At 38.9% G+C, this 23,982-nt stretch overlaps 2 protein-coding genes and 1 long non-coding RNA gene across 3 annotated transcripts; 1 reads left to right on the forward strand and 2 right to left on the reverse strand.

Moving 5' to 3' along the window:
• Window positions 1–10,164: 10,164 nt before the first annotated feature.
• On the forward strand, window positions 10,165–12,403 carry LOC307250594 (growth/differentiation factor 6-like; the record flags this gene model as incomplete). Its single annotated transcript, XM_080027710.1, has 5 exons — window positions 10,165–10,286; window positions 10,722–10,879; window positions 10,987–11,079; window positions 11,495–11,625; window positions 12,263–12,403. 5 exons carry the CDS (start codon window positions 10,165–10,167, stop codon window positions 12,401–12,403), a joined length of 645 nt encoding a protein of 214 aa, XP_079883836.1.
• Window positions 12,404–17,837: 5,434 nt separating this feature from the next.
• LOC307251276 lies at window positions 17,838–19,714 on the reverse strand. Its single transcript, XR_013844895.1, has 2 exons — window positions 19,291–19,714; window positions 17,838–19,063 (listed from the first exon to the last, which is right to left on the reverse strand). It is a non-coding gene; the product is annotated as an uncharacterized lncRNA (long non-coding RNA).
• A 792-nt stretch (window positions 19,715–20,506) lies between these two features.
• LOC307250746 (growth/differentiation factor 6-like) lies at window positions 20,507–23,210 on the reverse strand. The gene is made up of 5 exons (XM_080027918.1): window positions 23,040–23,210; window positions 22,447–22,604; window positions 22,245–22,337; window positions 21,699–21,829; window positions 20,507–21,049 (listed from the first exon to the last, which is right to left on the reverse strand). The coding sequence occupies exons 1-5, from the start codon at window positions 23,159–23,161 to the stop codon at window positions 20,909–20,911; spliced, it is 645 nt and encodes a 214-aa protein (XP_079884044.1). The 5' UTR covers window positions 23,162–23,210; the 3' UTR covers window positions 20,507–20,908.
• Between the last annotated feature and the right edge of the window lie 772 nt (window positions 23,211–23,982).

Below are 23,982 nucleotides of genomic sequence, written 5' to 3' on the forward strand. Positions count from 1 at the left end.
GCCACAGGAATGCTTGGTACACGCTGATACAAGACTTGTAATAGTTTCTCCCGTACAGCTTTTAAGTGAAGAACGATTCTGAACTGAAGATGAGGTTCATTATAGTGCAAGTTCTGATTAAGATTTTACATAAAGAGCGTTTATGAACTTTTCATAACTTTTCAGATGTCTATGAGCTGTAAGCAGTAGAAACAAAGAATGATTTCCACACTAAAGTTCTCATATGGTTTCATTTTTAATAACCGTTTTAGGCCCGAAGAGGAGTTTTTGTGTTCTACCCTCCAACCCCTTTAACTAACACAACACCTATTCACACAGTATTTAATAGCTATTTGTCCTTAACCCAAGGATTTTCCACCACTGTCGGATCATTTGTCACCTTAACGCCCCTTTTTATCCTTGGTAACAGCCTATTAGATGATAACACAACAGGACAATTGTGTGATATTATGTTGCGTAAGATGTTCTGCAGGTTTCAACAACACAGTGAACATTGGCCTACTTTGGCTACAGAACTCCTGATGTGTGCTGGGACACTTCCACTGATATGAAACCATCTCTCAGCAGAGTTTGATTTGTGAAATAAATATTGTTACAAATTGTAATCCTAACATCGTCCCTGCCAACTCCTGATTTAGATTTTTCCTCCTGGCACAATTCCCCTGTCTGTCTGTCTGTCTGTCTGTCTGTCTGTCTCTGTCTGTCTGTCTGTCTGTCTGTCTGTCTGTCTGTCTGTCTGTCTGTCTGTCTGTCTGTCTGTCTGTCTGTCTGTCTGTCTGTCTGTCTGTCTGTCTGTCTGTCTGCCTGCCTGCCTATCTATCTATCTATCTATCTATCTATCTATCTATCTATCTATCTATCTATCTATCTATCTATCTATCTATCTATCTATCTATCTATCTATCTATCTATCTATCTATCTATCTATCTATCTATCTATCTATCTATCTATCTATCTATCGTTGTATTGTTGACACTGAAATACATAATTGTGTCAGCCACATCCTGTAAACAATCCCACAAGTTCACCTAAGGATACTGGGTTCTGCAGTATTTGACCCTCCTGCATGAATGAGTCATTGAGTATCAGTCGTCTGTCTCCCACCACTTCCTTGTGGACAGCTGCTACTGGCTGGGATTACAAAGACCTTTTATGCTGTACAAGGATGAAGGATTGGGGAGGACGTGAGATGGAGATGTTCCACATGCAGACAACACAGAGAATATCTTAGAAATACATTTCAACACACCAAAGATAAAGGCAGTATAAAGTCTTTTTTTTAAAGACTGCTACTTTTCATCAATGTGTAATCTGATTTGTCTTTTTTTAAGAAGGATGGAGAAGCTACATCAAAAGAAAATCCCCTTTGTTTTCCTGGCTCAGAATGGGCCTTTGGGGGGTGAGAACACGGGACAACTTTTTGGGGGTCGCGACTGCAACAGTAAAAGCGAAAAGTTAGTGAATGTTAAGAGCGGTGCGGGGTTGAGATTATTTTGTTTTCATTTGATCGAGGGAATCAGTAATATAAATTGAAATGCAATCAATCGCCAAGCCCTTTGGAGAGGTTCTCAATAGCGTAATATATTCTCAATTTCTATAATTTTGGCGCAGGTGATTTTTCTTTGGGGGAGGCATAACACCACTTTGGGGGGCGCCGAAAATTTCTCTATGCAGGAAAAATCCTGTAAATATTTAAAATGCATGTCTACACAAAAATAATTAGACATGATAACTGCGGATAGACAGAAGACTGACTGTAACATTGTAGGACAATATAAGAGTCTGGTATTGAATGCTACCTTTGTAATGCTTGGGCTGTGTGGGTTGAATCTATTGACTGACATGTTTTGAAGCTGCAGATTATGATTTATTGTTCTATTTGATTACACTATAGTGTGCCGATTATTCTGTTATATTGTCCATGGGCTGTATGATGTCCTACCACAGATACTGTACGAAGCTGAGTGTTTACAATTACATGAAAAAAATGACACACACACACACACACACACACACACACACACACACACACACACACACACACACACACACAGAGACAGTGGGGTCTAAAAGTTTACTCATTGGAAATATCTGATACTTTCTTGAAAACATTTTAAAAAATCAGAAAGTGTGTGGATTCTGAAACATATATATAAACAATATACAGTATATATACTGTATATTTGAAAACTGAGAAAGGGTTCATCATGCTTTACCAAAAAATCTTGATATACACATATTTGTTAATAAACATATTGCTTAATATAAACTACACCAATTTCAATTAAAAGACATCTACTATATTTGTAGAATGATTCCTATACTACATTGTAGGAGCCATACACTGTTTATTACAGTTTTTGCCTAATGCTTACACACTAATAGTGGTTGCTAGGCCCAAAGCATCACAACCTCTAACTTTGGTGACCATGCCCTAAACACAAGCACCAACCCTACAAACACAATATGTGCTTTGCACTGTGTTTGAAATTCTCCAACACACTTTTTGCAAAACACTACACACAGTGTTTTACATAAGACACATTGTTCAAAAAGGAAATCACCTGCAATCCTTTGGAAAACACATGTATTTAAAATACAAAACACAACTAAAATTGGAAAAGCACACAGATTCACCCACATGAAAAATAAAAAATAAAGCTAATATAATACCAATCAGTGTGAGCCTTAGCATTACAAATAGACCTCAGGTGAGCTCAGCTCCTTTGTGAGACAGTAAGAGTCAGGGGAAGAGGACAAGAGAGAGCGGCAGGAGGACGAGGACAAAGGAGACAACAGACGGAGACAGGGTCACTATAGTGGACCATGTTATAGATCATTGCCTAACAATATAGGAGGCTGGTCTGAGATTCCATCCCAACAACACAATAGCTCCATAATTAGGACATTTAGGCTGGATATCAGGAATATTTTCACTGTTGCTTCTGAAAGGATGACATTACCTGTGATGTCAATGAGGCGATGTAGCCAGACGCAAACGGGAGGCGGTATCCAAAGGATTCATAATCCACTTGCCCCATTCCTTACAACACTTTTTTTTTTTTTTGCTGTAATTGTTTCAGAGTTCATAGTAACACACTGAATTGCTTGTTGAACTGCGATCCTACCTCTTTGTTGTGTTTTTTTCTTTTGTTGGCCAAAACCATGAAATTGCAATATACACTTTTTTTCAGAAGCTTTTCTATATTTTTTTCATGTGTCTAATTGAGAATATAGTGGATCAATCTTTCCCAAAAATTCTGCAAGAGGTTGGATATGGCATGCAAGGCGATATTTCCCCCGTTGCTTGACAAGCGAGGACATTGCCTGTGACGTGGATGAGGTGATGTGGCCAGATGCCAACAGGAGACAGGATCCATAGCCTAAATGTCTTCCAATCATTCCCCTACAACACTATGTTTTATAGAACATTCTAGTGGTACCATTTCTTGTGTGTCATTGAGTTTTTACTTTTGCCAAAAACCTGAAATGGCAAAATAAGAATAAAAATCTGAAGCGTTTACATTTTGTTTTCATGTGTCTAGATCAACTGTAGTGAATCAATCTTTCACAAAAAAAATCTGTATGAGACTTTTAAAGTCATGAACCATCAAAATTACTGAATACAGCTGTGTTTTGCATAAAGCACATCTGTGTGTTGTTGCTGCTAGGAAAGAGTAATTCAAAAGTGCATGTGTATAATGTTTTGATGCTAAAAACAGTTTTGAAATGGGATTATTAAGTTTTTTTTCAAGAGTTTCATTTTGCCGTATAAGTTAGAGGTTTATCTCCATGTGCTTTGTCCTATTCGGCCTGTGTGTTAAGTTTTGACACAGTGGGCCAAAGTCTGCAACATGTGTCTAAGCATTCGGCAAAAACTGTAAGAACTCAATTTTGTGCAAAAATGTTGTCCAATACACCCCCCCCCCAAAAAAAATAGCAAATTTGTGAAGTTCAAGTTCAAGGGCTGGAACAGGCTTATGCAGAATATGCACCTTGTGTCCACTTTATCCATTGCACCTGTACAGTGTGATGCCACCCAAAGCAACTGTTCTGCCATAAAAGTTTTGGACACTCTCATAGAGCCATTGTAAGTGACGTTGCATACATACGTTTTCTTTCATTATGCACACCTAATAATTAATACTTTAATTTCATGTAATAAATACAGTTTTTGCCTAATGCTTACACACTAATAGTGGTTGCTAGGCCCAAAGCATCACAACCTCTAACTTTTGTGACCATGCCCTAAACACAAGCACCAACCCCACAAACACAAAATATGCTTTGCACTGTGTTTGAAATTCTCCAAAACACTTCTTGCAAAACACTACACACAGTGTTTTACATAAGACACATTGTTCAAAAATGAAATCTCCTGCAATCATTGGGAAAACACGGCTGTAAAATATAAAACACAACCAAATTTGGAAAATCACACAGACTTACACACATGAAATATACAAAAAAAAACTAATTCAAATCAGTGTGAGCCTTATCACTACAAATAGACCTCAGGTGAGCTCAGCTCCTTTGTGAGACAGTAAGAGTCATGGGAAGAGGACAAGAGAGAGCGGCAGGAGGACGAGGACAAAGGAGACAACAGACGGAGACAGGGTCACTATAGTGGACCATGTTATAGATCATTGCCTAACAATATAGGAGGCTGGTCTGAGATTCCATCCCAACAACACAATAGCTCCATAATTAGGACATTTAGGCTGGATATCAGGAATATTTTCACTGTTGCTTCTCAAAGGATGACATTACCTGTGATGTCGATGAGGCGATGTAGCCAGACGCAAACAGGAGGCGGTATCCAAAGGATTCATAATCCACTCGCCCCATTCCTTACAACACTTATTTTATTTTATTTTAGTGTAATTGTTTCAGAGTTCATAGTGTCACACTGAATTGCTTGTTGAACTGCGATCCTACCTATTTGTTGTGTTTTTTTCTTTTGTTGGCCAAAACCATGAAATTGCAATATACACTTTTTTTCAGAAGCTTTTCTACATTTTTTTCATGTGTCTAATTGAAAATATAGTGGATCAATCTTTCCCAAAAATTCTTCTAGAGGTTGGATATTTCCCCCGTTGCTTGGCAAGGGAGGGCATTGCCTGTGACGTGGATGAGGTGATGTGGCCAGATGCCAACAGGAGACAGGATCCATAGCCTAAATGTCTTCCAATCATTCCCCTAGAACACTATGTTTTATAGAACATTCTAGTGGTACCATTTCTTGTGTGTCTTTGTGTGTTTTTTTTTTACTTTTGCAAAAACCTGAAATGGCAAAATAAAATACAAAATCTGAAGCGTTTACATTTTGATGCTAGGAAAGAGTAATTCAAAGGTGCATGTGTGTATTGTTTTGATGCTAAAAACAGTTTTGAAATGGAATTGTTTGGTTTTGTTTCAAGAGCTTCATTTTGCCGTATAAGTTAGAGGTTTATCTCCATGTGCTTTGTCCTATTCGGCCTGTGTGTTAAGTTTTGACTCATTGGGCCAAAGTCTGCAACATGTGTGTAAGCAATCGGCAAAAACTGTAAATTGATAATAATTCATGTTGGGTTCAAAGGTCAAAATGATAATATAATGTAACTGAACCCATGTGTAATTAGAATGTGTTACAGTTTTTGCCTAATGCTTAAACACTAATAGTGGTTGCTATGCCCAAAGCATCACAACCTCTAACTTTTGTGACAATGCCCTAAACACAAGCACCAACCCTACAAACACAATAAGTGCTTTGCACTGTGTTTGAAATTCTCCAAAACACTTCTTGCAAAACACTACACACTGTTTTTCACATAAGACACATTGTTCAAAAATGAAATATCCTGCAATCATTGGGATAACACATCTATTTTAAATACAAAACACAACTAAAATTGGAAAAGCACTCACACACATGAAAAATTAAAAATAAAGCTATAATACCAATCAGTGTGAGCCTTAGCATTACAAATAGACCTCAGGTGAGCTCAGCTCCTTTGTGAGACAGTAAGAGTTAGGGGAAGAGGACAAGAGAGAGCGGCAGGAGGACGAGGACAAAGGAGACAACAGACGGAGACAGGGTCACTATAGTGGACCATGTTATAGATCATGGCCTAACAATATAGGAGGCTGGGCTGAGAGTCCAGCCCAACTACACAATAGCTCAATAATTAGGACATTTAGACTGGATATCAGGAATATTTTCGCTGTTGCTTCTCAAAGGATGACATTACCTGTGATGTCGATGAGGCGATGTGGCCAGACGCAAACGGGAGGCGGGATCCAAAGGACTCATAATCCACTCGCCCCATTCCTTACAACGCTTTTTATTTATTTTTATTTTACTGTAATTGTTTCCGAATGTTCCTAGTGACACACTGAATTGCTTGTTGAACTGCGATCCTACCTATTCGTTTTACAGACGCAAACAGGAGGCGGTATCCATTCCTTACAACACAGTTTTTTTATTTTCTCGTAATTGTTTCAGAGTTTACAGTATAGTAGTGATACACTGAATTGCTTGTTGAACTGCATCCTACCTATTCGTTTTTTTTGTTTGCCAAAACCATGACATTGCAAAATACACTTTTTTTTCAGAAGCTTTTTTACTTTTACTTTCATGTGTCTAGATGAACTGTAGTGAATCAATCTTTCACAAAAAAAAAATCTGAATGAGACTTTTAAAGTCAAAAACCATCCAAAGTACTGAATACAGCTGTGTTTTGCATAAAGCACTTCTGTGTGTTGTTGCTGCTAGGAAAGAGTAATTCAAAAGTGCATGTGTGTTTTGTTTTGATGCTAAAAACAGTTTTGAAATGGGATCGTTAGGTTTTATTTAAAGAGTTTCATTTTGCCGTATAAGTTAGAAGTTTATCTCCATGTGCTTTGTCCTATTCGGCCTGTGTGTTAAGTTTTGACACAGTGGGCCAAAGTCTGCAACATGTGTGTAAGCAATCGGCAAAAACTGTAATGTGCTGCAAGGAACTGCACGGAACAAATGTTTTGTTTCCTGGTATCCCTACGTCAGTAGGCCTATTGTCGATTGAATTTATGGAAAAAGCATGACCAAGCGTTGATGAATGCATGGACCTATTAAGGAAAGTGCCGATATAAGGACTGTAACAAGGACAATAAAAGAACTTTCAACTAACCTCTTTTCACAGCAAGCGGCCAGTGAGGAATTTTTTTTCATCATTTAATGCACATTATTTCTTGTATTATGCATGTCATTTCACATGCCAATTAGTGTCATATGTCTGTGTTTTATGATGTGCTTTTGTAAATACTGTATCATATGCTGATGTGCCGTTTTGTATTATGTTTATTTGTGATAGTTTTCACGGCGTAAAGGAGTTAAGACGCAAGGGCGTGAATGGGTAAGCTGTGATGGTGCGCACGCAGGGGTGGATTACTGCACGGGCACACCGGGCACAGGCCCAGGGGCCCAAGGGCTCAGGGGGGCCCTTAGCCAGAGATACTGATAGTAACTTTTCATGTTGCATAGTCAAAGAGCTCAGTCACTGATGTCAATAACTGGGTCCAAAAAGGAATAGCCTAAATATAAGGATACTCATTAAAATGTAACAAGATAGAAATCATCATGGGCCCCTCAACTAGTAGGGGAGAAATACAAAAGCAGGTTAAAAACAACAGCATTAGTAGCTCTGTCTAAGGGGCTTCATGAGGGGCCTTGAAGCACATACAGAAATAAGCTTTCTATGTGTGAATTCTAAATGTTTCATAAAAAGTAGCTATCCACCCTGAATCTGTTGAAATGGGCCCCTCCATCATAGATCATGGGTCTGCAGACCCATCTACTATACTGTTTTTACAGTTGCAGAGTAAAGAAGAGTGCTGCTTGTTTAAGAAAAATATGTAAAATAATGTAGCCTCTAAAATTTCCTCTCAAAGTGCACCAGATTGATGCATTTTACTTTAAAAAGGTAAAAAAAAAAATCCGGGGGGGCATGCCCCCGGACCACCCAACAAGGTACAGGGTCCCTCCAACAGTATCCCAAAATCCTGTGGGAAACACTGACTTCCTTAATATGTTTTTGCCATTAATTGTTTGTATCTGTGTGGAAAAGTCAGTGTACCTGACTGGATAGGGACGTGTGGGGGGCCCTTTAAGAGTCTGTGCCCAGGGGCCCATTATCTCATAATCCGTCTATGTGCGCGCGGAGTGACGGCGTGATGCAACGTGCCATTAATGAACGCCCATTTCAAAGAAGACAACTTGTGTCTGTGTGTTGTGACGAGAGCTTTAACACATCTGTTTGTTCAAGCCTTGTGGTCATAGCGAGCGTGGATGTACTGGAATGCATTACAGCTCTTAGAAAAAATTATCTTGTTACAGTTTTTGCCTAATGCTTACACACTAATAGTGGTTGCTAGGCCCAAAACATCACAACCTCTAACTTTGGTGACCATGCCCTAAACACAAGCACCAACCCTACAAACACAATATGTGCTTTGCACTGTGTTTGAAATTCTCCAACACACTTTTTGCAAAACACTACACACAGTGTTTTACATAAGACACATTGTTCAAAAAGGAAATCACCTGCAATCCTTTGGAAAACACATCTATTTAAAATACAAAACACAACTAAAATTGGAAAAGCACACAGATTCACACACATGAAAAATAAAAAATAAAGCTAATATAATCAAAGGATGACATTGCATGTGATGTCGATGAGGCGATGTAGCCAGACACAAACGGGAGGCGATATCCAAAGGATTCATAATCCACTCGCCCCATTCCTTACAACACTTTTTTTTGTTACTGTAATTGTTTCAGAGTTCATAGTGACGCACTGAATTGCTTGTTGAACTGCGATCCATCCTACCTATTTGTTGTGTTTTTTTCTTTTGTTGGCCAAAACCATGAAATTGCAATATAAACTTTTTTTTATTTTCTAATAGAAAATACAGGGGATCAATCTTTCCAAAAAATTCTGCAAAAGGTTGGATACGGCATGCAAGGCGATATTTCCCCCGTTGCTTGGCAAGGGAGGACATTGCCTGTGACGTGGATGAGGTGATGTGGCCAGATGCCAACAGGAGACAGTATCCATATCCTAAATGTCTTCCAATCATTCCCCTAGAACACTATGTTTTATAGAACATTCTAGTTGTACCATTTCTTTTTTTACTTTTGCAAAAACCTGAAATGGCAAAATAAAATAAAAAATCTCAAGTGTTTATTTTGTTTTCATGTGTGTAGATCAATTGTAGTGAATCAATCTTTCACAAAGAAAATCTGTATGAGACTTTTAAAGTCAAAAACCATCCAAAGTACTGAATACAGCTGTGTTTTGCATAAAGCACATCTGTGTGCTGTTGCTGCTAGGAAAGAGTAATTCAAAAGTGCATGTGTGTATTGTTTTGATGCTAAAAACAGTTTTGAAATGGGATTGTTAGGTTTTATTTCAAGAGTTTCATTTTGCCGTATAAGTTAGAAGTTTATCTCCATGTGCTTTGTCCTATTCGGCCTGTGTGTTAAGTTTTGACACAGTGGGCCAAAGTCTGCAACATGTGTGTAAGCATTCGGCAAAAACTGTAAGTGTTGTAACTAGTCGACACTAGATCACGGGGGGCGCATAGCCAAGAGTTCACTTTCACAAAAAAAAAAAAAAAAAGCTGGGAAAATTGTATGATAAAGGATCAATTCTATACATTGAATTCGGTCAACATCTGCTCTAGATTTGGTTGGCTGACAATGGCCTTACAGACTACAACAGATGCACCTGTAAATCTCTTGTTAAGTTTTGTACCTAATCAACACTAGAAACTGACAGGATATATGTGTCCTAACGTGGTATGCCCACATACCATTCCCTGTTGTTTTGCTTCTCTCCCGCTTTCCATTGCTGTCTGGTTACCTTGAGTCTAATAGACTTCCTTCCTCTGGACCGTCCTACTCACACTCTTTCACACCCAACAGAGGACAAGACAACAATGTTAAGTATGTCAAGGCCAAGCTGGGGTACGGAGCAGATAAAAACTACAGGTTCCCAGAGCCTGACAAATAATACCTAGTGCGCCATCCCCATCTGGACACTCCTGTCTGTTCCTCCAACCAGACACATAGAACCAACCGCTGAGAACAGACCAACTCCAAAGCAGCTGATCCATACACTGACCACCAACGCTCCTGCAACATGTCCCTTACGTTCGTTGTGCTGATGATGCTTCTGGGCTCTTCAATGGTGATTGCATTTGTCTTGCAGCCATCCAGGAAGGAACATATGGCCTCTGCAAACTTTCCTGTTTCCCATCAAAGGTCCGTATCAAACTGTATGTGCCCATGCAATGTTCTGGTTGAGTTTGTAGTGTGCAGAGACATTTTGTAACACTGTGTTGGGTCACAGAGGCTTAGGGTTAGGGCAATTGCTTGACAGATTCCATCATTTGGACTTGATACGCTCATGCTAAAGTTTTTCTACTTGGAATTAGGGTTTGAAAAAATTCAGGGTCACTTTGACTCTTTGTTTTCCTAGGAATATTGTGCATCTGCAATGTGCTTCTACCGTTCATTGAAGGCATTGAGAGAGTGAAGATTTACCGACCATGTCTGGCATGTATTTAAACAGACTAGCTACTGACTAATGCACTTCTTGATAAATGTCCAGAATATCTTCTATGTCCATGTATCTTTCTTTATATCTATTTTGAATATTATGTACCAGCTAAAATAACACATGTGTTGGATGCTCAGGTGCCAGAGTGAGTCATTGGAATCCATCAGGAAGGCTCTCCTCATGGCACTCCACTTGCAGGCCGAGCCACAGCTGCCTGCTGGTGGGCTGGACGCTGTCCAGGAGCAATGGAGGAGCACCTTCACTAACACTGCTCATGGAGCCAATCATGCTGCAGGTAACAGGAATCCAAACTTTAAAGTTAGGACTTTAGTTCCTTTTCCAACCCAGCCAAAAGTCTAACTCCCTCTCCTTTCACTATGTCCTTATTCCATGTCCTTCCAGTTCCAGCCATCTCTGGATACTCTGTGTCACCCGATGGTGGAAACAGCACTGGCCTGAAATGCTGCTCCTTGGCCTCTGAGATCTTCATGAAAGGTACGCAACATTGTGTGTGTATCAGTGGTGTGCACATGGACAGGTTGGGGGCTACTGGTCTGCCCTTTTTTAAGTCATTATTCAAAACATTGTATTTAACCTTTCGGAGAATAGGACTTCCACACTTACCCTGAGGTCATACAAGATGAATTTGAGGTCATAAAAGGGAAATGTTAGCAGCTTAAGTGCCCCTTCTGGTGTGCCATTAGAGCAAGGGTCACTCAGGATCACCCTAGTAGAACTGAGCCTATCTGTTTTACCATCTAAAGGGGCACCCTGATGGGATGCCTTTTTTAAAGTTGTTGCCTCTTCCCCTTAAAGAGTCTGTGCACACCGCTGGCGTGTATGTTTTCATGCAAATCGACATGCCATCTATATATGAAGCACTATGCTAAGTCAGTTCTTATATTTGCAGATCTGGGATGGGACAGCTGGGTGATCCATCCCTCCAGCCTTACCATTGTTCACTGTGCACTCTGCAACCCGGAGGCCAACACTGGGAAATGTCCATCATTCCACACCAACGTCAAGGATGCCGAGTCACAGGTATCATTCTCCAAAGCCCCAATTACCTCATATTGTACTGATTGACATTTACATTTAAAGATACATTTGTACTGCTTTCTTCTAAAAATGCAAAAACACCTGGAAAATTCCCATATGTATGACGTCTTATGGACTAGTAAACTTCCTCCTGCCGGATGCATAAATATTATATTTTAAAACACTTGATTAAAGGTAAAAGTCTTGCATTCAAAAACTTAACTAGAACTATTAAAATATTATCAACAAAATGTGCTTAGAGAATCAGTAGAAATAAAGTCAAATTAATTAATATGCATCAGAATGATGTCCTATTATTCTATTATATATAAAATGTTGCATTCTTGTGTAAACAGCATTTTAACATTGTAGATGTTGTTGTTGTTTTTAAATAAAGCTTATGGAAGACTGTTTATTTAATTTTCATTTGCAAAAAAGATTTATAATTGATCTGTAGCGTATATAACCCACTCACTATAGCTTGTAACAGTTGTTTGTATTTGTTTCATTCTTCCCCAAAAAACGTTCTAAATAAACTGAACTTTACACTTATAGCAGCTCATTCTTTTGTTGGGTCTTGTCTGGCAACTGTGACTCTGTGTTACCATGCCTGACCCCTCCTGTCTTTGTCCCCCTGCAGGTTCAGGTGCTGTGTTGTCGGCCCACTTCTGAGGAAATGGTGCCCGTTGTCTACGTGGACGAATCCAGCACCGTCGTCATCTCATCTGTTCAGCTGACCCGCAGCTGTGGCTGTGGCCATGAGCAGCCCAGCCAAGAGTAAACCTTTGTTTACTAATGTGACACCTGGCCAACCTTATATAGGCTACATAATATTCAGGCCTATCATTTCTCACAAACAGTAATTCTGTGGACTATATCTCTTTAGTATTAGGTGTTATCTTTGCAGCTTGTATTCAGCACTGAGCGTGGGAACCAAGGCAAAGTCTCGGCTTAGAAGTAAGTTTCTGCATTTCTGTTTCTCTATTCGAACCAGAAAAGACGATAGTGCCAACAAGGATTTATTGAGCCAGCCTTACATAAAATATAGCAATTATTTATTGGAGTGGTAAAACTTATCTAGTGTGGTTTTTTTTTACCAATAAAAAACGCATTTAATTTAAATTTAAGTATTTCTCTTGTGCAGAAGGCTGCAAAGAACTGGATGGGAAATGAAATATCATGCACAGGGCGCTATTTAAAGCTACTGACGGTTACTGACTGTTCCCTTCAAAAATGTGAGACTACTCAGAGCCAAATCTTCTCACAGGCCAGTTGTCTCCTAAATCATCTGAGAAGATACTTTTTCCTCTTATGGGTCAAGAAGTCTGTTCAAACCCAGGAGGCAAAGGTCATACGAAACATAGTTCAATGGTCACGTATCAACTGGTAGAAAAGATAATGGGACTTCACTGCACAGCACAAGAACATATTGTAGTTTTAATAGTGGCTTTGCCAAACAAAACCAAACAAATTGTGTTGTGTGCTAAAGAAATAAATAAAAGTGATATCACATTCAAGTGCTCTACTGTGAGCAGTAATCCATATGAAGTCTAAATGGTTTAGTTGATTGTTTTAGTTGTATACCTACTGATTCAGATTTTCACTCAAGGTGCCTTTCAGTTTTTATATTCTTTGTTTGTATCCATAGCATTTAGTTTGATTGAAGTTTTTAATATGTGTGTTTATATGCATTTTCATTAGCAGAGTTATTGTTTTTATTTTCACTTTCACTATTTTGACCGTTTCTTATCATTCGTCATCTCATCTGTTCAGCTGACCCGCAGCTGTGGCTGTGGCCATGAGCAGCCCAGCCAAGAGTAAACCTTTGTTTACTAATGTGACACCTGGCCAACCTTATATAGGCTACATAATATTCAGGCCTATCATTTATCACAAACAGTAATTCTGTGGACTATATCTCTTTAGTATTAGGTGTTATCTTTGCAGCTTGTATTCAGCACTGAGCGTGGGAACCAATGCAAAGTCTCGGCTTAGAAGTAAGTTTCTGCATTTCTGTTTCTCCATTCGAACCAGAAAAGATGACAGTGCCAACAAGGATTTATTGAGCCAGCCTTACAAACAATTGAGCACATTTGTATTGGAGTGGTTAAACTGATCTATTGTGTTTTCACCATGATTTGGTCTTCGATGTTTTTTTGCATACCAATAATAAAAAAACAAACATTTGTCTATATTAAGTATTTCTCTCGTGCTGAGAGCTTCAGAGATATCGATGTGAAATAGTGCCAATTTCTCTTTCAATAAATATCTTTATTTATAATAGATAAATTATTTCTGACAGTTGCCTTAAAACATGTGGGAAAACACAGAGCCAATTATCTTCTCACAGGCCAGTTGTCTGCATTCATCTGAGAAAATTATTTTTTTCTCTCATGTGCAATGAAGGGTGCAAAGGTCAAATGAAAAAGATAGTTGTTAAATGGAATTTGCAAATTACAATTGCTGCTTTGATGTTTAAACATGTGTTGCAGGGAGGGTTATGGGAGATGATTGTATCCACCAGCGGAACTCCCTGCACCTAAAATAGTAACAAGTATGTCTGGGTATGAACTGTGCTGTGCTTTTCCATAAAGTTTGATTTTCATGTTTCAACTGGTTAAAAATATAAAGGGGCCAATACTGAATACCGAAGTTTTAATAGTGACTTTGCAAAACAAAACTAAACAAATGTTGTGTGCTAAATATATAAATATATACTATATATACTTTTTTTAGATCACATTTAGACTAAGTGCTCTACTGTAAGCCATATGGTTAGTTGATTGTTTTAGTTTTTTACATACATAGGTTCAGATTTTTAATCAAGGTGCATTCAGTTTCGTTATTCTATGTACATGTATCCAAAGCATTTAGTTTGATTTAAATGTTTTTTTAATTATGTTTGTTCAGATACAGTTTCATTAGCAGAGTTCTTGTTTTGTCTCATTTTGACCATTTCTTATAATTGGTTACATTGCTCAATAGTGATTATTTATATTTCTTTAACACATTCTGTTTATTTTTGTGATATGCCACATGGACTGTATCGAAATACATTTAGATCCAATGGAAAAGGTTATTGCTTGACCCTGCTCTGACAATTGAATCACCTGTATGCTACTGATTAACTCATTTCTTAGTCATACATTTTTACAGATGATTGAAACACTTGTAACCCATAATATGGATAATAGGGCTACTAAACCCTTGTATGTTATTCAAAGATGTAGACCTAATTTAATGTGTTCTTCAAGAGAGCACACTTGACACTGTGAAATTGCAGCAGGGGGTCACATAAAATAGTGTTAAAACCTTGATTAATCCAGTCATAAATATTCCCATTATATCTTCATCCTGCTCTTAGACCTTGACATTTTACTTTTTTATGATTTTCCCGAATGTTTCATGAATGGTTTCCTTACCTATGGCCTACAACTAATAACAATAAAAAAATGTATCACATTTTCCTCGAGTCGTTTTCATTTGGGGTATCTTTGCTATTCAGGCCTATAATGCTAAAATTCACCAAACATCTGTGAACAGGATGAATGTCTAATATTACCACATTCATTCATTTATCCCTAATTCACCATGGGATCAAAACATAAACATGCAGTTTTTATGGATTTACATTGAGCTGTTTTTCTCTTTGGGAATTTCAGTGTCTGTGTTTGGATACACACACGGCAAGGCACACAGAGAGTATTTTAGCTGACGTTTTGTAGTCAGTTTAGTCATTGTTTAAGGAACTGATTCAGGCAGTAGGCCTACTTGTTCAGTATTTTGGTTATTGATATACATAAAATAAAAACTCCTATATCTTAGTAGATGTTTCAACTGTTTCCACTTCATATTTTGCATGTTAGGCCTATATCATAGAGAATTATTACAGTTTTTCTCAGTCTTCTTTGGTGCTTTTCTCACATCACTATTAACATTTGCACAGCAGTTAGTGCATTTCTCAAAACAATTAGTGCAAACTGCAAAACCTAGTGGATAACCTGCAAAAGTACGTCACTTGCTCAAAATGGATAGTCTATTCCTCAAAAGCAAGTATTTATGTCAATGAAACTGCCAGTGTCATCAAAATGAGAAGTCTTGACACCATCGTTTATGAACAAGATAGTCAAATGGCTTTGTCATGTTTTCATTATGAAAGTTTATTCTCTCGGTGTTTTCCAATGCAAAAAAAGGTCAGAACTCGGTGACACTACCTGAAAATGCTCAAGACAGCACTATACACTACTTGTACAGCCATTTGAAACCTACAGTAAAGTTACACATTGGTGTAGTTAGGGGAGTAAGTGAGTACAAGACACTGAATACGTATGTTTCACATTTTTACTGTATATGCTCTTTGCAATTCTACAGCATTGTGCAAAAGAAAAATACACTTCAGTCACTTATTTAGAACAAACATAAAAAAACACCCAGCTATGCACAAATATGAACAATGTAACAGGACATATTGTAACTGAACATATGTATGTAAATCATTCTGGCACATCCAGACGTTCCTGTCTGTCTGGCCACATATTTTCATCTACATCACACTGGATATTATCCCTTGCAATGCAGCGAGGAAAGTATCTCCTGGAGTGGCGAATCCACCCTCTGCATGACTCTGCTGTAATGTCGTCACATGCTGCATCCATGGCTGCTAGCAGGGTCATTTGCGCATGTGGACGCCGGTCATAAACCTTCCACCTCCAGGCAGAGAAAAACTCCTCTATCGGATCAAGGAATGGGGAGTAGGGAGGGAGATATTCAACCAGCATTCTGTCATGTGCTGCAAACCACTGTGTGACCAGATGTGAGTGGTGAAAACGGACATCATCCCACACAACATATTTGTTGAGTTGGCCTCTGTCCCTGTAAAGAGTGTCTAAAAAAAGTCAGCAGATGTTGTGTGTAAAATTTGCTTGACAGAATTTGATAACTAGTTCAACAATTTTGTATGTGATGACTCAAGCAATGAAATGAAGACTATTAGTTTTATTGAGAACGACTATTCAGCATCCATAAGTATAGTTCATTTTGACTGACATGACATAAGCAAATGACAATGTTATAAAACAGCAGAGAATTGTATGAAAGCAACTGATACATGTCCAAAAGCATTTGCAATTTGTTCAGAGGTAGGAGAAATTGCTACTATGATGTGCTCAAATGACTAAATGTTGTGGAGGTTGAACTAGTAGTTATGAGAATTTTCATTCTGATCTGAGAAAAGCACCAAAGCAACTGAGAAAAACTGTATATCCCAATACACATGAGACATGTAACAAGCTCGCCATCCGAAGGCTGGATTGTGTGAAGGATTCGCAGTCTGATACCCACTAGATTAAATAATAACCACTAGGTGGCACTATATTGTTTCTTTTGAGTGGAGCAGGAACAAGCAGAGCAGGCCCAGCATACATTTGGCCAAACAACCAAGGGTAGGTGAAATTTGTTTTTCACTTACTGATCTACTAACTACACATGACTGGGCATAGATTTTTTTTCAACATTTGGGGGGACACATCAGGCAGAAGATTTAGAGCATCAAAAACGTAGACATTTCTGGTGCAAACGTCTTAAGTATTTCTGTAAAGGAAAAGACAACATTCAGGTGGAATAGAATGCAGTTAGGCTCTCAGGCGTTCTGAATTGCCCCTGGATTTTTCAAACGTTTCTGCACATTCAAAACCATACAAAACAAATTTTTTTTGGGGGGGATGGTTTTTTTGTTAAGGAATCATGAATGTAGCCTATACTTAAGGCCAAAGTTAGAAACAAGATAATGTTGGAATTCATCCATAGACACAAGACAAAATCTAATTCAGAAAGCCTAAAGATAAGAAAGTTAAGTGTATTGGGCTAAACAAGCTAGCTACTTATTAATACACTTGTAAACGCTTGGCGTTGTGCAAGGTAAGTCGGAAGCCACTGCAATGAGAGGCGGAGCGCGGCAAGGTTAAGGTGCTACAGTACACTTAAGTGGTGTCTGAAATAGTTGGGAAATATAGTTACAGGTCAGAATGATACATTAATGTTTTTACCCCCAGGGAGCTGTCTGTCTTAATTTTTTTAAGGGGAACAAATGTTTCTCTTCTATTGAGGGGGACAGATCCCCTGCACACCCCTCCCCTTATCCAGAACTTTTCCCAGTTCTGCATAAGAGTAATAAAATATCTTTCTTTTTTTTCCCCACATAAACACAAAAAAACATGTGACTGAAAAAGGAAATAGATGTTTTAATATCGCCACACACACTTCCAAACACTAACATCTCTTTTACATTCTTCGTGTCACTGAGAACTTTCAAATCACTCCGGTTGCATTTGCCAGCAGAGAACTGATGACGGTGATCATGATAATGATTTTACATCTAAAGTCTCTTCGTGCTCGACAAAGCTGGATTCATACAAGCAAAGTGATCGACGCCTGCTTCTATGCTCAAATGCCATCAAATATATTCACAACTCAGACATGAAACATAAAAAGGGTGTAACTCCCAGACAAGCATTTCCAAAGACAGATTATGTTAACTTTGATACTAAATATTTCTTGACAAAGCAGAACAGCATTTTAGGAGCAAATTACTGTTGACAGTGAAAGGATATATGCAGTATACTGGTATATAACTAAATAATGTGGGTGCATCGGATGGTACTATTATGCTACTTAACACTTCTATTTGAACCCTTTTCCGGGGGAATTATCATACCTTTCTATCCACATTTATTTGATTCCACATATTACTTTACAAAAAAATCAGCTGAAATGATAAATTGAACTTTAAATCTATAAGTCTAGGTATTTTTCAAACGGTAAAAAAACGCTCTTGCCAACCCCAGAGTAATAATAATCTTAAAATATGATAGTAAAATTGTCAATTTTCTATTTAGCAATGAGTGCTTTTACTTTTCACACTTTAAGTATGTGGTCATTATTTTACTAACATATCTTTACGTAGCTACAGTTTTACATTTTCAAGGAATTTACTTGTAACTTAGTGGTATTGCTACTTTTACTAAAGTAAAATATCCTTATACTCAAATCTTAAATCAGCATCCATCACCCAGATTTTATCCACCACCTTCTTGTTTGGATTGGTTTGTATTTCTCTGCCAGAAGGTGACCAGAAAGGGGGGACATTTAAGGACCATGTCCCCCAGGGTGTCTCCCTGGGCCACTACTTGTACACAGAATGACGTCCCTGTCTGCTCTGTGCTGAAGTGCTGTGTGACTTCGTAACGGACGCCGCAGCTTTCTGCGATTGTGGTGGGGCTGTTGTGTGCTTGCAGCATGGTGGCAGTGGGGCCAGTGGCTTTGACTTGCAGCATCCCATCTCTAACTCGTGATACATCCACAGGCAAAACAACATAGGCACGATGATAGCTCTCTCCAAGGTTGCACTGTATCTCCGTAGACCAACAGTATTCCCCGAGGTCTCCTAGGAGGACAATTGATTTGATAAAGGCCTACACCAGCAGATCAAATAATGTGCAATGTTAAACAAGTCTATGTCAGTCAGGCAGCAATGGATTTGCATAAGAGAACTATTTCCACTACTGATAATGTCTCAACATTTAGCTCAGGTCTTAATTCTTAAACCTAATCCCACTTAAGATAAGTGATTTTACAGCACTCTAAAGAAAATGTTGCAGAGTGGCTCCTTACCTTCTGTGGAATCCTGAAGCCGTATATTATGATTGTCGTGAAGTTGCAGTTTTTTGATGTACGTCATCCCAGTGCACTCCATCAAGCAGTCCGTCAACTGTGTCACTGTGTTGGAGATCGGCTGCAGCAGCGTTTCCTTCTCTAAACATGCAGCTGCCTCTGCAGCCAGCAGAATGGGGAACAATATGCCAAAAGACATCCACAACATGACAAATTTTGACATTATGTCCAGTATCAATGCTTCAAAAAAGAAAATGCTGGCAATGTTGAGCTATTGATCTAGATCTTGCTTTCCTCTATCTTGCTTGCACAACTTCAGATTCATAAGGGCATCCTCTGCAGCCAGGAAAAGAGTGCAAATGCATCCACAGCAACTGCTATCCATTTAAGAAGTGCGCCACATGTTGCTCTTTCCCTCACTAACGCCTGGTTCGCTGGCGGTCAGTGCCAGCATTTCTTCCTCTTTTATTTTCCTCCCTCTATTCTAGACTGAACAAGTAAATGCCTTCTTATAACTTTAGTTCCAAAACAAACTTTGCCAGTGAAGCAAAATAAGTGTTTTAATAATCTTTATTCAAAAATAATCAGCAGGTAATCAGTTAATCAGTAAAGATGATTCAATTGTCAGAGCAGGGTCAAAAGCACAAATGATAAGAAATGGTCAAAATAGTGAAAGTGAAAATAAAAACAATAACTCTGCCAATGAAAATGCATATAAACACACATATTAAAAACTTAAATCAAACTAAATGCTATGGATACAAACAAAGAATATAAAAACTGAAAGGCACCTTGAGTGAAAATCTGAATCAGTAGGTATAAAACTAAAACAATCAACTAAACCATTTAGACTTCATATGGATTACTGCTCACAGTAGAGCACTTGAATGTGATATCACTTTTATTTATTTCTTTAGCACACAACACAATTTGTTTGGTTTTGTTTGGCAAAGCCACTATTAAAACTACAATATGTTCTTGTGCTGTGCAGTAAAGTCCCATTATCTTTTCTACCAGTTGATGCGTGACCATTGAACTATGTTTCGTATGACCTTTGCCTCCTGGGTTTGAACAGACTTCTTGACCTATAAGAGGAAAAAGTATCTTCTCAGATGATTTAGGAGACAACTGGCCTGTGAGAAGATTTGGCTCTGTGTAGTCTCACATTTTTGAAGGGAACAGTCAGTAACCGTTAGTAGCTTTAAATAGCGCTCTGTGCATGATATTTCATTTCCCATCCAGTTCTTTGCAGCCTTCTGCATGAGATAAATACTTAAATTTAAATTAAATGGGTTTTTTATTGGTAAAAAAAACCACACTAGATAAGTTTTACCACTCCAATAAATAATTGCTATATTTTATGTAAGGCTGGCTCAATAAATCCTTGTTGGCACTATCGTCTTTTCTGGTTCGAATAGAGAAACAGAAATGCAGAAACTTACTTCTAAGCCGAGACTTTGCCTTGGTTCCCACGCTCAGTGCTGAATACAAGCTGCAAAGATAACACCTAATACTAAAGAGATATAGTCCACAGAATTACTGTTTGTGAGAAATGATAGGCCTGAATATTATGTAGCCTATATAAGGTTGGCCAGGTGTCACATTAGTAAACAAAGGTTTACTCTTGGCTGGGCTGCTCATGGCCACAGCCACAGCTGCGGGTCAGCTGAACAGATGAGATGACGACGGTGCTGGATTCGTCCACGTAGACAACGGGCACCATTTCCTCAGAAGTGGGCCGACAACACAGCACCTGAACCTGCAGGGGGACAAAGACAGGAGAGGTCAGGCATGGTAACACAGTGTCACAGTTGCCAGACAAGACCCAACAAAAGAATGAGCTGCTTTAAGTGCAAAGTTCAGTTTATTTAGACCGTTTTTTGGTGAAGACAAACTGGTGAAGAATGAAACAAATACAAACAACTGTTGCAAGCTATAGTGAGTGGGTTATATACGCTACAGATCAATTATGAATCATTTTTGCAAATTAAAATTAAATAAACAGTCTTCCATAAGCTTTATTTAAAAACAACAACAGCATCTACAATGTTAAAATGCTGTTTACACAAGAATGCAACATTATATATAATACAATAATAGGACATCATTCTGATGCATATTAATTCATTTGACTTTATTTCTACTGATTCTCTAAGCACATTTTGTTGATAATATTTTAATAGTTCTAGTTAAGTTTTTGAATGCAATACTTTTACCTTTAATCAAGTGTTTTAAAATATAATATGTATGCATCCGACAGGAGGAAGTTTACTAGTCCATAAGACGTCATACATATGGGAATTTTCCAGGTGTTTTTGCATTTTTAGAAGAAAGCAGTACAAATGTATCTTTAAATGTAAATGTCAATCAGTACAATATGAGGTAATTGGGGCTTTGGAGAATGATACCTGTGACTCGGCATCCTTGACGTTGGTGTGGAATGATGGACATTTCACAGTGTTGGCCTCCGGGTTGCAGAGTGCACAGTGAACAATGGTAAGGCTGGAGGGATGGATCACCCAGCTGTCCCATCCCAGATCTGCAAATATAAGAACTGACTTAGCATAGTGCTTCATATATAGATGTCATGTCGATTTGCATGAAAACATACACGCCAGTGGTGTGCACAGACTCTTTAAGGGGAAGAGGCAAAAACTTTAAAAAAGGCATCCCATCAGGGTGCCCCTTTAGATGGTAAAACAGATAGGCTCAGTTCTACTAGGGTGATCCTGAGTGACCCTTGCTCTAATGGCACACCAGAAGGGGCACTTAAGCTGCTAACATTTCCCTTTTATGACCTCCAATTCATCTTGTATGACCTCAGGGTAAGTTTGGAAGTCCTATTCTCCGAAAGGTTAAATACAATGTTTTGAATAATGACTTAAAAAAGGGCAGACCAGTAGCCCCCAACCTGTCCATGTGCACACCACTGATACACACACAATGTTGTGTACCTTTCATGAAGATCTCAGAGGCCAAGGAGCAGCATTTCAGGCCAGTGCTGTTTCCACCATCGGGTGACACAGAGTATCCAGAGATGGCTGGAACTGGAAGGACATGGAATAAGGACACATAGTGAAAGGAGAGGGAGTTAGACTTTTGGCTGGGTTGGAAAAGGAACTAAAGTCCTAACTTTAAAGTTTGGATTCCTGTTACCTGCAGCATGATTGGCTCCATGAGCAGTGTTAGTGAAGGTGCTCCTCCATTGCTCCTGGACAGCGTCCAGCCCACCAGCAGGCAGCTGTGGCTCGGCCTGCAAGTGGAGTGCCATGAGGAGAGCCTTCCTGATGGATTCCAATGACTCACTCTGGCACCTGAGCATCCAACACATGTGTTATTTTAGCTGGTACATAATATTCAAAATAGATAGAAAGAAAGATACATGGACATAGAAGATATTCTGGACATTTATCAAGAAGTGCATTAGTCAGTAGCTAGTCTGTTTAAATACATGCCAGACATGGTCGGTAAATCTTCACTCTCTCAATGCCTTCAATGAACGGTAGAAGCACATTGCAGATGCACAATATTCCTAGGAAAACAAAGAGTCAAAGTGACCCTGAATTTTTTCAAACCCTAATTCCAAGTAGAAAAACTTTAGCATGAGCGTATCAAGTCCAAATGATGGAATCTGTCAAGCAATTGCCCTAACCCTAAGCCTCTGTGACCCAACACAGTGTTTCAAAATGTCTCTGCACACTACAAACTCAACCAGAACATTGCATGGGCACATACAGTTTGATACGGACCTTTGATGGGAAACAGGAAAGTTTGCAGAGGCCACATGTTCCTTCCTGGATGGCTGCAAGACAAATGCAATCACCATTGAAGAGCCCAGAAGCATCGTCAGCACAACGAACGTAAGGGACATGTTGCAGGAGCGTTGGTGGTCAGTGTATGGATCAGCTGCTTTGGAGTTGGTCTGTTCTCAGCGGTTGGTTCTATGTGTCTGGTTGGAGGAACAGACAGGAGTGTCCAGATGGGGATGGCGCACTAGGTATTATTTGTCAGGCTCTGGGAACCTGTAGTTTTTATCTGCTCCGTACCCCAGCTTGGCCTTGACACACTTACCATTGTTGTCTTGTCCTCTGTTGGGTGTGAAAGAGTGTGAGTAGGACGGTCCAGAGGAAGGAAGTCTATTAGACTCAAGGTAACCAGACAGCAATGGAAAGCGGGAGAGAAGCAAAACAACAGGGAATGGTATGTGGGCATACCACGTTAGGACACATATATCCTGTCAGTTTCTAGTGTTGATTAGGTACAAAACTTAACAAGAGATTTACAGGTGCATCTGTTGTAGTCTGTAAGGCCATTGTCAGCCAACCAAATCTAGAGCAGATGTTGACTGAATTCAATGTATAGAATTGATCCTTTATCATACAATTTTCCCTGCTTTTTTTTTTTTTTTTAAGATAATCTTTTGGCCATTTTGCACTTCATTAGACAGACTTTTAGAGAGATAGTTGAAATGGGGCAAAAAGGGGAGGACATGCCCAGGGTCCTCTGCGAGGAATAAGCCTCTAGGGGGATTCTCTAACTAAACCACGAGTGTAGCCTGGTTCTACCAGACCATCCTACTACATTTAATTTGTACAGAAGGTCTGGAATCGCTCAATTGGCAAATGTTAACTCACCTGAAGGTGGGTGTCTGCTGAAGTTTAAAACTATTGGATCTGCCCAGTGCCACTCTGG

The sequence above is a fragment of the Ammodytes marinus genome, assembly GCF_949987685.1.
Source record: "Ammodytes marinus genome assembly, chromosome: 5".
Taxonomy (NCBI): Eukaryota; Metazoa; Chordata; class Actinopteri; order Uranoscopiformes; family Ammodytidae; genus Ammodytes; species Ammodytes marinus.

Excerpts from the sequence above, each read along its gene's own strand:
- LOC307250746 (XM_080027918.1), bottom strand. The coding sequence starts at position 23,161 with ATGTCCCTTACGTTCGTTGTGCTGACGATGCTTCTGGGCTCTTCAATG. Across the intron at positions 22,605-23,039 it reads TTTCCTGTTTCCCATCAAAG|GTGCCAGAGTGAGTCATTGG; the intron begins GTCCGTATCAAA and ends TTGGATGCTCAG. Across the intron at positions 21,050-21,698 it reads TCAAGGATGCCGAGTCACAG|GTTCAGGTGCTGTGTTGTCG; the intron begins GTATCATTCTCC and ends GTCCCCCTGCAG.